At 34.8% G+C, this 13,831-nt stretch overlaps 2 protein-coding genes across 3 annotated transcripts; one reads left to right on the forward strand and one right to left on the reverse strand.

Moving 5' to 3' along the window:
- Positions 1 to 609: 609 nt before the first annotated feature.
- Positions 610 to 7,511, forward strand: LOC128161422 (uncharacterized). The gene is made up of 9 exons (XM_052824704.1): positions 610 to 760; positions 1,188 to 1,306; positions 1,532 to 1,656; positions 3,595 to 3,932; positions 4,963 to 5,016; positions 5,509 to 5,647; positions 6,475 to 6,590; positions 6,769 to 6,850; positions 6,994 to 7,511. Exons 1-9 carry the CDS (start codon positions 677 to 679, stop codon positions 7,422 to 7,424), a joined length of 1,488 nt encoding a protein of 495 aa, XP_052680664.1. The 5' UTR covers positions 610 to 676; the 3' UTR covers positions 7,425 to 7,511.
- Positions 7,410 to 12,182, reverse strand: LOC128161426 (pseudouridylate synthase TRUB2, mitochondrial-like). Of its 2 annotated transcripts, none has more exons than XM_052824710.1 (2): positions 12,112 to 12,182; positions 7,410 to 8,804 (listed from the first exon to the last, which is right to left on the reverse strand). In XM_052824710.1, the coding sequence occupies exon 2, from the start codon at positions 8,802 to 8,804 to the stop codon at positions 7,542 to 7,544; it is 1,263 nt and encodes a 420-aa protein (XP_052680670.1). In that variant the 5' UTR covers positions 12,112 to 12,182; the 3' UTR covers positions 7,410 to 7,541. The 2 variants fall into 2 exon arrangements, with proteins under 2 accessions (XP_052680670.1, XP_052680669.1); XM_052824709.1 differs by having other exon boundaries at positions 12,108 to 12,163.
- Positions 12,183 to 13,831: the final 1,649 nt, after the last annotated feature.

The following is a 13,831-nucleotide window of genomic DNA, read 5'->3' on the forward strand; positions in this document are numbered from 1 at the left end:
CACAGCGATGTTTTCAATGGGAGCATGCAGGCTTATCTCAAAATTAGACCTTATATAAGCTTGCAAATCTCAACTGAACTGACCAATGGTGGTGGTGTGGTCTTTTTCAATAATTTTCATTAATACGTTAATTTTCACTAAACAGAAAAGACTGTTAAGATATGGGGGAGGCAACCCATTCCAAACTCAAACTTTCTATGATATGTAAATTTAAACGTCTGTCGAAAAGAAATTGGGTAAGCACTGCTCCTTGCCCCCCCCCCCCCCCCTTCCTTGTCACGTCCCTGTCTTCAAGTGCATGTGTACGAGGAAATGAGTGAAAAGAAAAGGTGTTTTCTAAGGACCGTTCTATTTATAACATTTATTCCTTTTAAATATAACCAATGACGCAAACACTTCATCTGAAAAAAATATATTGACATATATTCGTTTTTTATCTCGACATACATCAAATCGTTTTTATTCCTGAGACAAGCGTGTAAAATCGACCCCCGGGCCATTAATTCTTAAGGACAGCGCCAGTTTCACACATATCTACAAGATGAACATCATTGGACGTCATTGGACGAACTGTCAAACTATATTGTCCTTTATGTAGACAGATAAGTTGATGTATTGGGGACTTAAAGCTTTGCTGCATTGACCGTGTGAGGTGTTTAGACATACAGGAAAAAAAATGACGGTGGGATCTTCTGGGGCACCGCCACAGAACTTTGGGGGGACGGGCCGCCGCCCCTCCAAGCCGTATAAGGCTATCAAGGTAGGTTTTTAACTATGTATGAAAAGTACTTTATATAAAATGTACTAAACATAAATTGTATGTACTATATGTAAAGTGTACAGAGTTCATGCGGTTTTGAGCCAAAAAAGAAAAAACCTGAAATAAACAGAGTTCTTCAGACAATGAAGATTCTTGAACTCCAAACAATTCTTTAGTTAGTATAATTACTATATGAAATTAGAACTCGAACCCACTAGGTACCACTGACGGGCAAACACAATTCGGAACCCCCCCCTTTTTGGATTCGAGTACCATACGATGAAAATTATGTATATGATTATAAACTTTATCATTTTTATCAGTCAGCTATATATTAGTTAAAAGAGTTGCAAATTAAACAATAATCGTCGAATGCAAATGTTAATGTATGCTTTCTGTTGATGCACTTCTTATCTTTTTTTTTCAGGCCGTTGATGACCTGGCCAGGAAATTGTCCATGCCAGACTTTTCATTGCATGACGTTGAAGATCATTTGGAGAGAGAACTGGAGAGGGATGCTGTACAACCGGACACTACGACTGCCGTGTAAGAGAGAGAGAGAGAGAGAGAGAGAGAGAGAGAGAGAGAGAGAGAGAGAGAGAGAGAGAGCGAGCTCAAATACACGTTTATCACATGTTAGTAGAAAAGAAATTACGCATAGATATGTAAATGTACAAAATTTAATCACTCGTATTCATGTACGATTAACTTATTTTCGAAAATTTCACTTGTCTCAATTTTGTAACAAACTTCATAATTTTGAACACTTAGACTAAGGGACTCTGTGGCCAAGATTCTGCACAGTAAGAAAGTGCTGCTGATGGTAGTGGTACTGAACGTAATAGACTGTGGGCTGGTGCTGGGAGAACTGATGCTGGACATCCACTTTGTCAAAGGTACTGTCTGACTCTAGTTCTCTTGGGGAAAAGTGGACCTCGAGCAAAGCCTTTATTCACTTCTTCAAAAAGAAAATTGCATTGTCTCTTGCTTTCGAGGCCAAACTTTTTGGGGGTATTCTATAAATATTTAAGATTATGTAATTATCTTACAAAGTTCGTACATGTGTTTGGTATCTTTAGTAATTGTTTAAAAAAAATGTATTTACACGTTCGTTTGTGTTTTATAATTCGCACTCGTTACATTCAATTTGTATTTTACATACATGTATGTTTGCAATTTCTATTTAAATGTATTAATTTTTTTTCATCAAATTTGATTATCATATCTGAGGAAAAAAATAGTTAAAGGTACTTTTGAATTTGATGTTTTATTCAACATAAGATATGTTTCCGTTGAAATACCTGTGCTTTTAATTGACTGAACTTGTGACTGACTCAAAAAGGGTCCCTGAATCTAACTTAATTTACCTAGATGGTAAAATATCATGGGGATGCTTTTGGGCATCGGTTAATAGTCGTATTTGAAAGTATAATTCTTGTTAAAATGTGTCTTACTAGTTTCCGGCTCTCGTGCTTTTTTGGGCTCTTAATGCTCTAAAATCTGTAAAGGACACATTAAAACTCCTGTACCTGTTTTGCAGTTAGATAACAATTGTTACGAAACGCCGCTCAACAGAAATACAACTGTAGTATTAGAATGATTCAGGCGTACAATTGCATTTACTGAATTTTATTTTTTATCAATCTAGATTAGACACTCGTGTACTTGATTGAATTTGATTTTTTTTTTAATCAGTAAACATTTTAGTAAGGCTATCAAATTCTTCTTTAAATACAATGGAATGTCTCAATTTACTTTTCGGAGTGAGTGTTATGTAACATTACATCAGCTATTTACTTTCTGTCTTGTTTGCTAAAATCAACGTCTTTATGTTTTGTCATTTAATTTATTTATTGCTCTTGTAAGTAATTGACCTATTTTGTAAATTGTATAGGTGAAAAAGTTAACGAACAAGGATTGTATGAGATTGCTCAATACCACCTATTTTTGTCTGCAGATTAACTGATAAAGTGTGGTCCAAGTTTCTATCAAATTGTTGTCAAATTGTTAGGTAATCAATTAACTTATGTACGTTCATGTAGCATCATGCGCGCTCCGTATGAACACGTGTGCTGGTGACTTTTACACCCCGAAACAAAAGAACAATTTAAAGAAAGAATTTCTTTGGTAAATTTTTTACGAAATCGTAGAACCGTTTTAACAAGGCCTTGGGCTTTCGGTTGGATGCAACTAGATATTTTTTGCGCCAAAACAAGTTATTTAACTCAAAAGCCAGACAAATCGTGTTAAAGAGCCATGGCTGAGTAGCCAGCAATAAAATAGACAGGCCTACGTCACAATGTTGTTTGACACAACTACTCAAAGTCCAAGCTCTTGTAAAAATGGTTCTATTTTCAACACAGAGTGTACGTGTCCCCGTGTCGGTGACTTTAAAAATTCCATATTTAAAATAAAACCGCACGGACGTAAAACTTCAATGATCTTCATTAGTCATCTTTATTCAGGACTTCTCCTAATCATTTGATACACGTAATAAGCGCATTTGGCCAAAAAGTTGGGAAGACCATCCATGGACTCATTGAAAATATGAAAAATAATAATTATTTAGTAAAAGACAACAGTTTTGTCATTCGTATCCCCCCCCCCCCCCAAAAAAAAACTTGATTTTTTGGTATCTGTTAGTGTAGTTTTTTTTTCTTCATTTTTTGCTTCAATTTTCTGTTCCAAGTTATTAGTTGTCATGTAGACAAAAGAGAAAATAACAAAGAAACAGAACAAAATAATTAGAAAAAAAGCGCACAAAAAATTACAACACTTAGCTATACGCCACTATAGTGATGTTTAACTTAACAGTCAGTAAATTTGCTTCCTAGAAATGGTGGAAAAGACAAAGATTTTGACAGTCCGCTTTGCGACCATCCTGACCGAAAACTTCGCCCTCTACTTCGGAGACCTGGGTCATCAGGATATCGATATTTTCTATAATCGGATCTTATCGGTGATGTATCGGAGCGTATACACTAACGATACGCACGATATCGCCAACGGCACGGCGGTATCGAACTACACGATACATGGACCGGATCCGTTTGTCCGGGAAAACGTACCTCGCTTCCTTCAGGGAGAAAGCACTGAGCATTCAACGGAAGAAAAGGTGGCGTACGCATTCCACAAAGCTAGCATCGCAATTCTGGGTGTACTTACACTTATGGTAAGAAGTGATTTTTTACTTTAAAAATACATGCATATGTACAACCCAAAATCATATTGAAGAACTGTGAACGCTAATGTCCGTTTCCCGGCTACATTTTACATCCAAATATTTCGAAATTTTTGTCAGATATTCAAAAACAAATTTATCTACTAAAAAGTATGATCAAATCCTAATTGATTTATATCAAAATAAAATTTGTAGTCAAATTATTAATTTTTAAGCAAAAGTTTTGCTTACGGGGATTTCATTAAACTTGGTCTCTATGAGTGAGGAAAATATTATTTAGCGGCCGATATGTGCATCAAAACTTAATAATTACATGTTTACGTTAAATATTAAAGTAAAATTTCATTTTAATTCATATCTGTTAATTACATTTTCTATTATGAAATGAGCTATTTTAACCCAAAATACAAAGTTATCTCTCTTTGTTTGACCACATCTTTTATAAATATTTAATGAAAATATACATAAATGTTTACATTATTTAAAAAATTAATAATAACTTTAAATAAACAATTTTCAAAAAATGACTTTTAATTACATGTAGTTAGGCGGCTAGACAATGCTATCGTTCGCAGTTCTTAGATATTTCACGGTGCCGTATTTTGATGAAGTGGTGAGAATATCCCAGCAGCATGCGCAACTCTATAATAAAACGGGAGCGGAAAGGTCTAGGATATGCCGCACCGTAACAAAAATAATTCAAGATATCGATGCATGATTAAAAAGTGATTGAAAATAAATTGCTACATGTAATAATCTTCATAATAAAGAACACAGAAAGTGGGGTACTGAGAAAGTATTGCAGACTATCATTTGCGCTCGTTCTGATAAATACAATTAAACATTTATAGGCGTCGGAACCGGGGGTGGGAGCTTTTCGTGCAAAGTTATATATAAGCATGACAATAACCTACATTGTAAGTCTAGCCACTCCACTTTCAATTTGCTTCCGAGTTTCGATGCCACTGATATTATTTGTATAGGATTACAGACCATGATGTATTAATTTTTCTTTACCAAGGTCCTGCTGAAAATATTCTGTTACGGCCCTCGATTGTTTAGCAAGAAGCTGGAGGTGAGTTTTTGAGTGAAAGGTTTTATTTTATCAATCACAGGTGCCGACTCTAAGCTGAATTGTAATTAAAATACTATAATAATGCTGATAACATATATTGATAATATTGTCTTCTACTAATTAACAATATTTTAAATAATTAATGAGTTAATGATTAATCCAATCAGATTGATAAAGTTCTAATCATAGTCATCGAATCGTTAACAATTAAAAATTGCTAATTAGTAAAAGACAATATCATTATGAGTGGTTCGGGGTTCGATATGTACGCGCGGATCGGACCCCCCCCCTTTCCCCCCCCGACAAAATTATCCCTCATACTCTGACCCAACCCCCAAATTCTGGATGATGTGCAGGTATGTGATATTCCTGTAAATACCCGGTAAGAAGACGGGCCATAAAACTGATACATGTATAATGTATATTGATAAATGATAAATTTATTTATATCATTATGATTATTAATCACACGATGTCGTCTTCTTTGTTCAGTTGTTGGACGGGGTGGTAGTGATCGCCTCCTTTGTGGTGGATCTCGTCTACATCCAGGGGATGATGGCGTACCCCCTAGAGGAGGCCGTGCAGATCCTGGCCTTCCTCGTCCCCTGGAGGGTGCTCAGGGTGGCCAACAGTGAGTCCTACATATCTACACATTTAATTATCTCATACATGTTTTGTATGTTCTATCAGTTTCTGTATACAGTTGCTGTCTGTAAATACATTTTCAGGACCACAGTGTGAACTAGTTTTTGTAAGCTAATTGTGCCATCCTGTATAAATAAAGGACATTATTTTATTACACACCACATATAGAAAATAAATATACAGCTAATTTTCTATATCTCAAACATCGACACTAGTATTTCGAATACAATGGATATGTTATAGTGATTTGCAAGTCCAAACCATGCACTTATTTCTTAACTTTTTACCCTTGATATCTTGAATACTCAGATATCTTTTTTTTAAAGATTTTTTTAACAATCCCATCTAGTTCAAGATAATGAAGTTTGACTGATTAAATAAATATTGAATAGTAGAATGTTAAGAGCGGCCAAACTTAGTCTGACCAAATGTATATATTAAGAATAAAAAATTAGATGGACTAGCTTTTACTTATTTCATGTCAAATTAAAACACATTGAATGCATATAAAGTTGTTGTAATACCACCCCTGCCTTCAATACCTTCTGTCAGTTATATAAATTCACAAATGTCACAACTGGTTCAAATATCTACGAGTACACTACTAAAGCTACAGTCTTCCTCTTCACTTATCAACATGAAGTCAAATATTTTTGGACATGTACCGGTAATTAAAGGGAGAGCAAAAATTTGAGCATTAAGAGTTACATGTATCTCCCTTGACACTTTTCAATTACTTACATGTACTTATCATTTGCAAAACTATTCTTAAATCAAAACTGCCTTTTCAGAATATTTGTTTATTCTTGATAGGCTTTGTGATAGCAGTCATGGACCGTGCACACTTGAAGCTGAAGATGGAATACAAACAGAAGAAGAAAGTTCAAAAGAAATTAGAATTTGCTGTGGAAAAAAATTTGTACTACAAGGTAATCAACAAATTAAATAATTTTCACTGTAGACAATATGTTTCAAGTTTTACATATAATTAAAACATGTATTATAAACCAATCCATAGAACTAGATGTAAGACTTAAGATTTGCACACTTGTAAGTTGTATTTGTTAAACCGTTGTCATATGCCCCTCCCTCTTTTTCCTCCCACAGAATATTATCCATGAGTTGCGTGACATGTGCTTGGCTGAAAACATACCACAGTCCACAATATCAGAATGTGTACTATCAATAGGTAAACACAATGGTTAACTTGTGATTTAAAAAAAAAATCATGTGTGTATGAAAACTAGTATCTGTTCTGTGTGCCATTGTTCAATAATCATTTGGTATAGTATACTTCATGACATCATTTGAAAAAGAAATTATTTTTTATAGATCCACCAAAACAGAGGAAATCAACTACGAACTTTCAAAAACTGAAAAAATCTCTACAGTTCCAATGCATCAAGAGAAATGGGAGTGGTAAATACTCCACCCCCTCCATTTACCGGGCAGTGGAGGATGAAGCTGGCCTGTACCCCACCAAAGACAGCGTCAGCCCAGCCCTAGATGTCAAATCCCTAAAGTCTGCGCTATCAAACTGTAGCAGGCTCTCAAAGTCCCCCGAACAGCACCGTCATCATCATGTAAATCTCTCCCCTCCCTCCCATCATTCAATTTACTTTCAGCTTGGATCCGACCAGTCAGATGAAAATTCAGACGACAACAATGACGATGGTGATTTAGGATCTGAGCTACTGGGGTTTTGTCAAGACGAAGAAGGGCATGATAATGAAAATAATCACATTAATACAAATCTTCCGTAACTTGTACCATTAAGTTCCAAAGCAATATTACATTAATGTTGTTTATCATCTATGAATATCTGTCATCAATAAAACAAAAGTACTTTTCTCGGAATTTTGTAATTTATTGCTATACATTTATGTGGTTTTCAATTTCTCAAAAGCTGCAGGATCTAACTCTTCACTGACAGAATGTTTGTCCTTCATACTTTGTTCCTTTTTTCTCAGGAGCAGTTTGTTACACTGTTTGATACTAGCACACACTTTCTTCAAGTTCCACTCGTCTGCTACCAGGGCATGTTCTAGACAAATTGGTCCATATCGTATCCGACGAATTTTTGAACAGTAAGCGGAAGAGCGCAAAGACACACCTATTTTGTAAATGAAGTCTCTCAAGAAAGTGTAGCTTTCATTGACACAATGTACTTCCAGTGTGAAGTTTGGAGGTTCAAAATTGATGCATCGAACACCATATATCAATGGTGGTGTCAGGGGGTTTTTCGGCTTCACGAGTCCTTTCTCCAGCAATTCGTAGGCTTCCTGTGAGCCAGGAACTACTCCCGCATAGTTCAACATCCTCCACTGATGCATGTTTTGTGCCAAACTACACATCTTGTCCACGTCCGCTTTTCCGACATGCTCGTAAGAATGGCGTTTGATTTTTTTGGAAAATGCAGTGTTGTCCAATGTTGTCCATCCCAGGGTGCCTGACAAATGGTAGACTCGAATGTAGAGTTTCATTTCCAGGTTGTCCCTCAAAGAATATGATGTACTGTTCTGGAAGCCCACACACATGGGCACAACTCCGGAGCACTCTTTATCTAGTCCGTCATAAAGGGGAAGGACTTTTATATCCTGTGCTTCGTACATGTCACCACTGACAAACCTGTGCTGAAAAGCATTCCTTTTTGTGAGTGGTGGAATAATCAGGTCTTTGAGTTTGCTCGAAAATAAAGAGTTTCCTTTAAGTAAATTTTGACTAGTTGATATTGCATTGTTATTATTAGAATGCAATTCAAGATTTGTGGGATTTTTAGACATTGAAGAACTTTGCCTTTCATCTTCATCAGTAACTGTCAACTTTGAATCATTAGAATATGTGTTTTCACTTCCGTTCTCTGTATCAACCACCGATAAACGAAGCTTCCAGTCTTCTTTCAATGTCTTATGTTGTTGTGCATTAAGTAGAACAGCACGTGAATTAAATGCATTTTTATGCAATTTTTCCCCAGGATAACATGGCAGTTGGTTTAAATCATCCAATAAAATCTTTCTGAATGTTTTGCAGAGTTCAGCATATGAATAATCTGGAGGTTTGTACACACAAAATATTCCTTGAAGTTGTGACCTCCAATATGGACCTAATTCACGAAGCTTAGGTGCTCTGGAAAATTTAGCCATCTACAATAGAAAATGTATACCTATCATAGACCAGTCGACTGACAGAGAGACAGATGCACAGCAGCAAAGCAATTTGCCCTCCTATCTTCAAAGCGGGGCATAAAAATATATATACTGTCTAAAAATGAAAATATCAAACTGAAAATCTCTGTAGAAAATTTTAAGGCATTGCAAGAAGCGTATACCGGTATATAGAATGCCTTACAAACAAAGCAAATGTGTTTATTTGCCTGGGTGCATTCATAGTTGAACTTTTGGTAGACAAAAGTTGCTATTGGTAAAATTAATGACCATTGGCATGTTATTGCTATCAATGTTTTTTTTGCCAATGGTATATTTTTCTGCAGACAATCTAGAGTGTGGGAAATATTGGTAAAAGACGTCACAACTATTTATAGACATGGTAGCGAAAATCAAGACGTTGGATTCCGGTTTTACTCTCTGATGATTGGATAGAAAGAAGAATCTTACTGTGACCAGGCTACGCTCAGGTCACAGTAAGAATTCGTCCCATATACTTGCAATGTAGCAGCCGCGAAGCGGATCAGCTTTGCGTCGATTTTCAGTCTGTTTAATATAATATGCAGAGGAAAAACACATTTTTATACATTACAAAACTTTTTGAACATGCATATGTAGATTAGTCAACAAAATATCCATTTAATGAACCGTACCAAGGAATTTGTTAAAATACGCGTTTGAATTTGCCTGCCATTTTGTCGGAAATAGCACTCGGAATGTCTCAGATTTTAGTGCTGAAACGAATACCATAAATCAGTATTCGAATATTCGTGAGTACTATTCGATTCGTATTCGAATATTCGTAGACGTCATAGACAATGTATTAAGCATATATGATAGTTTGTATTACGAAGTGGGTGTATGTGTAGACTGCTTAAACATGTCAGTTCGAAGTTGACACTTAATGCATGAGTATCCATTGAATTGGGTGCGCATTTAATTTTTGAAGCAAATAATAATATACTGATTTTTAAAAAATTTCCATCAACTACAATCAAAAGATTTATTACTTCTTTAATAATATACTGCAGTCCTGACTCCTGTATGAGACCAATACGTAACTTCGTAAGTCAGTCCAAATATTTCCGCCATGTTTGATATAGTATTAAACAGAAAACTGATAACGCTCATAACTCCGGAAATGTTGTGTTTATTTAAAAAATCAAAACAAATAATATCGAGGTATCTTTTAAAAAAAACTTTCGATGTACCTTTCGATATTAACTCTCCGTAGCTTACACTCGTTCAAACAGTTAAGCAATTATTTTCTTCAGCGTCTGACATGAATTGAAAAAGCTAGAATGTTTGTCTCCGTTCGATGTAAACCCTGCTTTTACTTTCAAGGTAAACAAGCATGGCGGAAGAGTCTATTACTGGGTTAAGTAATAGACTCTACCAAGCATGGCAGTCATAGATGGCTTTATATTTACTTTCGTTCCGAGTAAAATGAAATAACACGATGCTGCATAGTTTACAGTGCTTGATATGGGTGTTTAACATGTAATCGAATATTCGAATGCTAAATATACATTCGAATATTAGAAATTTACTATTCATTCGCGAATATTCGAACATTCGTTTCAGCACTATCAGATTTTAACATGACGACCATAAACAGCGAATTTTCAAATGTGATATTAAAAGTGGCAGCGATTTCGTTGCAAAAACAGTTAATGTGGTAATATGGGATTATAAAAGAGCAACATTGTAGGTATTTGAGACCAATCATATGAAAATTTAGGCGAGATACAGCGCGACATAATTCTTTTATTTGCTACAAAGCGAGTATATGGGACGAATTCTATCGTTAAACCGGGTACGTCAGACATCTGTCATTTGTATGAATAGGGTAGTAAAAAAATGTTTGTTGTTTAACATGTTTACAAAACTGAATTAATTTTACCAACGTTTCCATTTGACTCCAATTGGTAACATTGGTAAAATCAGAGACAGGTATATCCCCGAGTACCCAAACTCTGTCACCATAAGCAGAAAACATTCCGCGTTTCTCTGCAATTTATTTTTTGTGGTTTTTATCATTTGCAATCACTAAATATAATCTGAAACAATATAATTTATAAAATTATTAACAAAAATATTTTTATTTTTATTCAAATAAGCCCTCTGAATACGACGTTTATCACGCGTGCCTGTTATATCTTATGAACCTAACTCCGTCACCCACATGCTCTACGATATGGCAGGGAATGAAGACACATTAACAATTTAGTTTAAACTCAATTCGTATCTAGGCCAAGTTATAATAAGTAAAAGTGGTGCATACAATTTAAATTGTATTTAATTTCATCGAAATGAAATGCTCGCCAGAATAAAAAATGGGTCCATGTAACAACAATCACAATGGCCTTTTCAGAATGTATGGATGCCGTTTGATTTATGTCCTTACATATTTCAAATATTTAATATCATTAATAAATATATTACTTATTATATTATTTATTTATTAAATTTTTAGAAATGTAGCTTATTCCAAATAGCGATATAGCGGATATATCTATACCCTGTATAAGGCAAAAATTACGGCATGAGCGATTTGACGTTATTATCAAGAGTAGTGCATAAAGGCTATTGCGGACTGAAAAAATGTATTAATTACTTTAATCAAAAATCTATTACATGTGAAATGTTTCATCTTGACCTCTCTAAAAATGGCTGACCACCATAAATGATCGAATGGGCCCGCATGTCAGAAATATCGATGTTTTAGTGCACCCGTGAAAAAGTTTTAGCCGATTTCACACAATAAATGGTGCATAAAATGAACAAGGTTTAATTCTGTTATTTTTTGACACATTCTTAAATTTAACCGTTGCAAATTGTTGACATTTGATTGAAGATTTTTGACATGTAAAAAATGACGTCATAATCGTACTTGATTTCAAACGGCGAGGAGTTTCCCGAAAGTGACGGAGTTAGGGTAGTGACGGAGTTAGGGGGCTATGCGATATATAGCATTAGTATGCCAAAACTGTTCAGGTTTATTGATACAATTTGTACCATTGTCATCCAACTGCAAAAATGGTATATTGAAAGATGGTACCACTGGTAGAACTATAACGGACCACATGTTTGACAGGCATGAAAGAAGAATGCATTAATGACTGAGAAAATTCGAGTTAAAAAACAAGTATCGCGATAATTCTGCAACTTAGGAGAAACTGTGCTTAATTTTAAGTGAAATTTATACTTGAAGCCTTTTCATTTCAACAGCTGCTGTCGATTAAAAGACTGGCATGTGAAAAACAGTATCTATTTATTTACTTACGAGCAATGAGGTTTCACTGAACTAGTTCTTGTTTTCTGACACAAGAACCAGTTTTTAGTTGATATCTTAAGTAACTCGACAAGTATTTATTCGTTCGTGTACTTAAAATTCTGTCATTTTCATTCAATCAGGAGATAATTGATCCCATTGTGATGTTGGGTTTTATTGACTTAAAATTTGAAACAGAGAAAATATTCAATTATTTAAAAAAAAACCAACCAGACCGATATATTGTACAGATGTGGCATGTGTATAACATCTTGCAACACGCACACGATCCCAATCAGTAATTATATGATATTAAATAAGGTTAAATTTAGTATGATTTTGAATCATGTTGATTGCATTTTATGCGTGGATTTTGTTTTCTTTTCTTTTCGAAAGAAAGGGGGTCCGAAGGATAATTGTGTTTGCTGAGGGTGGGCCGAGGCAGGACTATTTTCGGTAAATTTACCACGTAAATCTAATAAATTTGAATTTTCTAACCCCCCCCCACCCCCGAATCATGCCTCAATAATATAAGATGGAACTATTAAGTTTTGTGCATTTTTTTTTAAAAATTCATAAACATTTTCATGAAGTATGACATATTTATGGTATTAAAAGTTAATATGACAGAATCTAGTTTTCTTATCCTCAATTAAATGCTGTTTATGTAACAACAACTTCAATATTCATTTTATTTTCAATGTTCAAGTCTGCTTACACCCCAATGTCATATTTGGGTCTTAATAGAGGTCCAGAAATAAATATGAAACTGAAAATTGAGATTTAAAAGCTTTAATTACTTTAATTATATCCTTAGTTCTTTTTAAAATAAGATATTTCTAATAATGTTTTATTTGATAAAACTTCATGTTCGTGTAATGAAACTGTTACGTTACGCGAACGGCCGGATCATGCAAACAGAACAAAAGATTGCTAGATTCTTTCCAGTTTATTAAATTCGTTACGAAAAAATGTGCTTTTTTAAAACCACGAACTCTTATATATAGAATACATGCAGGCACCTCATGCACTATAGTTAGGTACTTATAATCAGACAAGCGTGACAATAATCATACGGCATAGGCGTAGGAACCGGGGGGCTAGGGGGGCTAATCCATTAGCAGAGGCGGATCCAGCAATTTCGAAAAGGGGGGGAGGGGTTCCATTTGATGAAAATCAATATGTGCAAAATTCATCATTTGTCAATAAAAAAGGACTTTTTGAACTTTTTCAGTGCGTTATACAACTGTATTTAACAAATAAACATTTATCTCATCACTATATCCTATCTATTTCACATCTATTTCAACACCAGAGTGCACTGCATTATTGAGCGTTTTGGCGTGTTGGTTTAGGTAAGGAGGATATGCATAATATCTAGCCTTAAGAAACCTAAGTTTCAAGCAATGAGAAAGTGCACACGTCTATGCTTGATAGAAAAGAAACACTAAGAAACAAAAAATAACTCAGACAAATTGCGACAAACAAAACAATTATAAAAATGAATATTTTGGTAATTTTTTTATGTCTTTGATGTTTTTAAATTCTGAACTATTTATCAATTTTGATTTCTATCGATTGCCTTCTTAAATAAAGGTCTAAATGATAGGATATGACAAAAGAACGGGGATAATTTATCTGCTGAAAAGATTATACGTGTGTAATACAATGGTAAAAGCAATTGTCGTCCAAGAGAACTTGATGTAACCTCTGTAATGAGTGCGCTAACATC

Source organism: Crassostrea angulata, chromosome 8 (genome assembly GCF_025612915.1).
Source record: "Crassostrea angulata isolate pt1a10 chromosome 8, ASM2561291v2, whole genome shotgun sequence".
Classification (NCBI taxonomy): domain Eukaryota; kingdom Metazoa; phylum Mollusca; class Bivalvia; order Ostreida; family Ostreidae; genus Magallana; species Magallana angulata.

Bases quoted from the DNA above. Each gene is read 5' to 3' on its own strand.
- LOC128161422 (XM_052824704.1), top strand. From the start codon at position 677: ATGACGGTGGGATCTTCTGGGGCACCGCCACAGAACTTTGGGGGGACG. The intron at 761-1,187 runs GTAGGTTTTTAA...TTTTTTTTTCAG, and splicing joins AGCCGTATAAGGCTATCAAG to GCCGTTGATGACCTGGCCAG. The intron at 5,017-5,508 runs GTGAGTTTTTGA...TTCTTTGTTCAG, and splicing joins TGTTTAGCAAGAAGCTGGAG to TTGTTGGACGGGGTGGTAGT.
- LOC128161426 (XM_052824710.1), bottom strand. From the start codon at position 8,804: ATGGCTAAATTTTCCAGAGCACCTAAGCTTCGTGAATTAGGTCCATAT.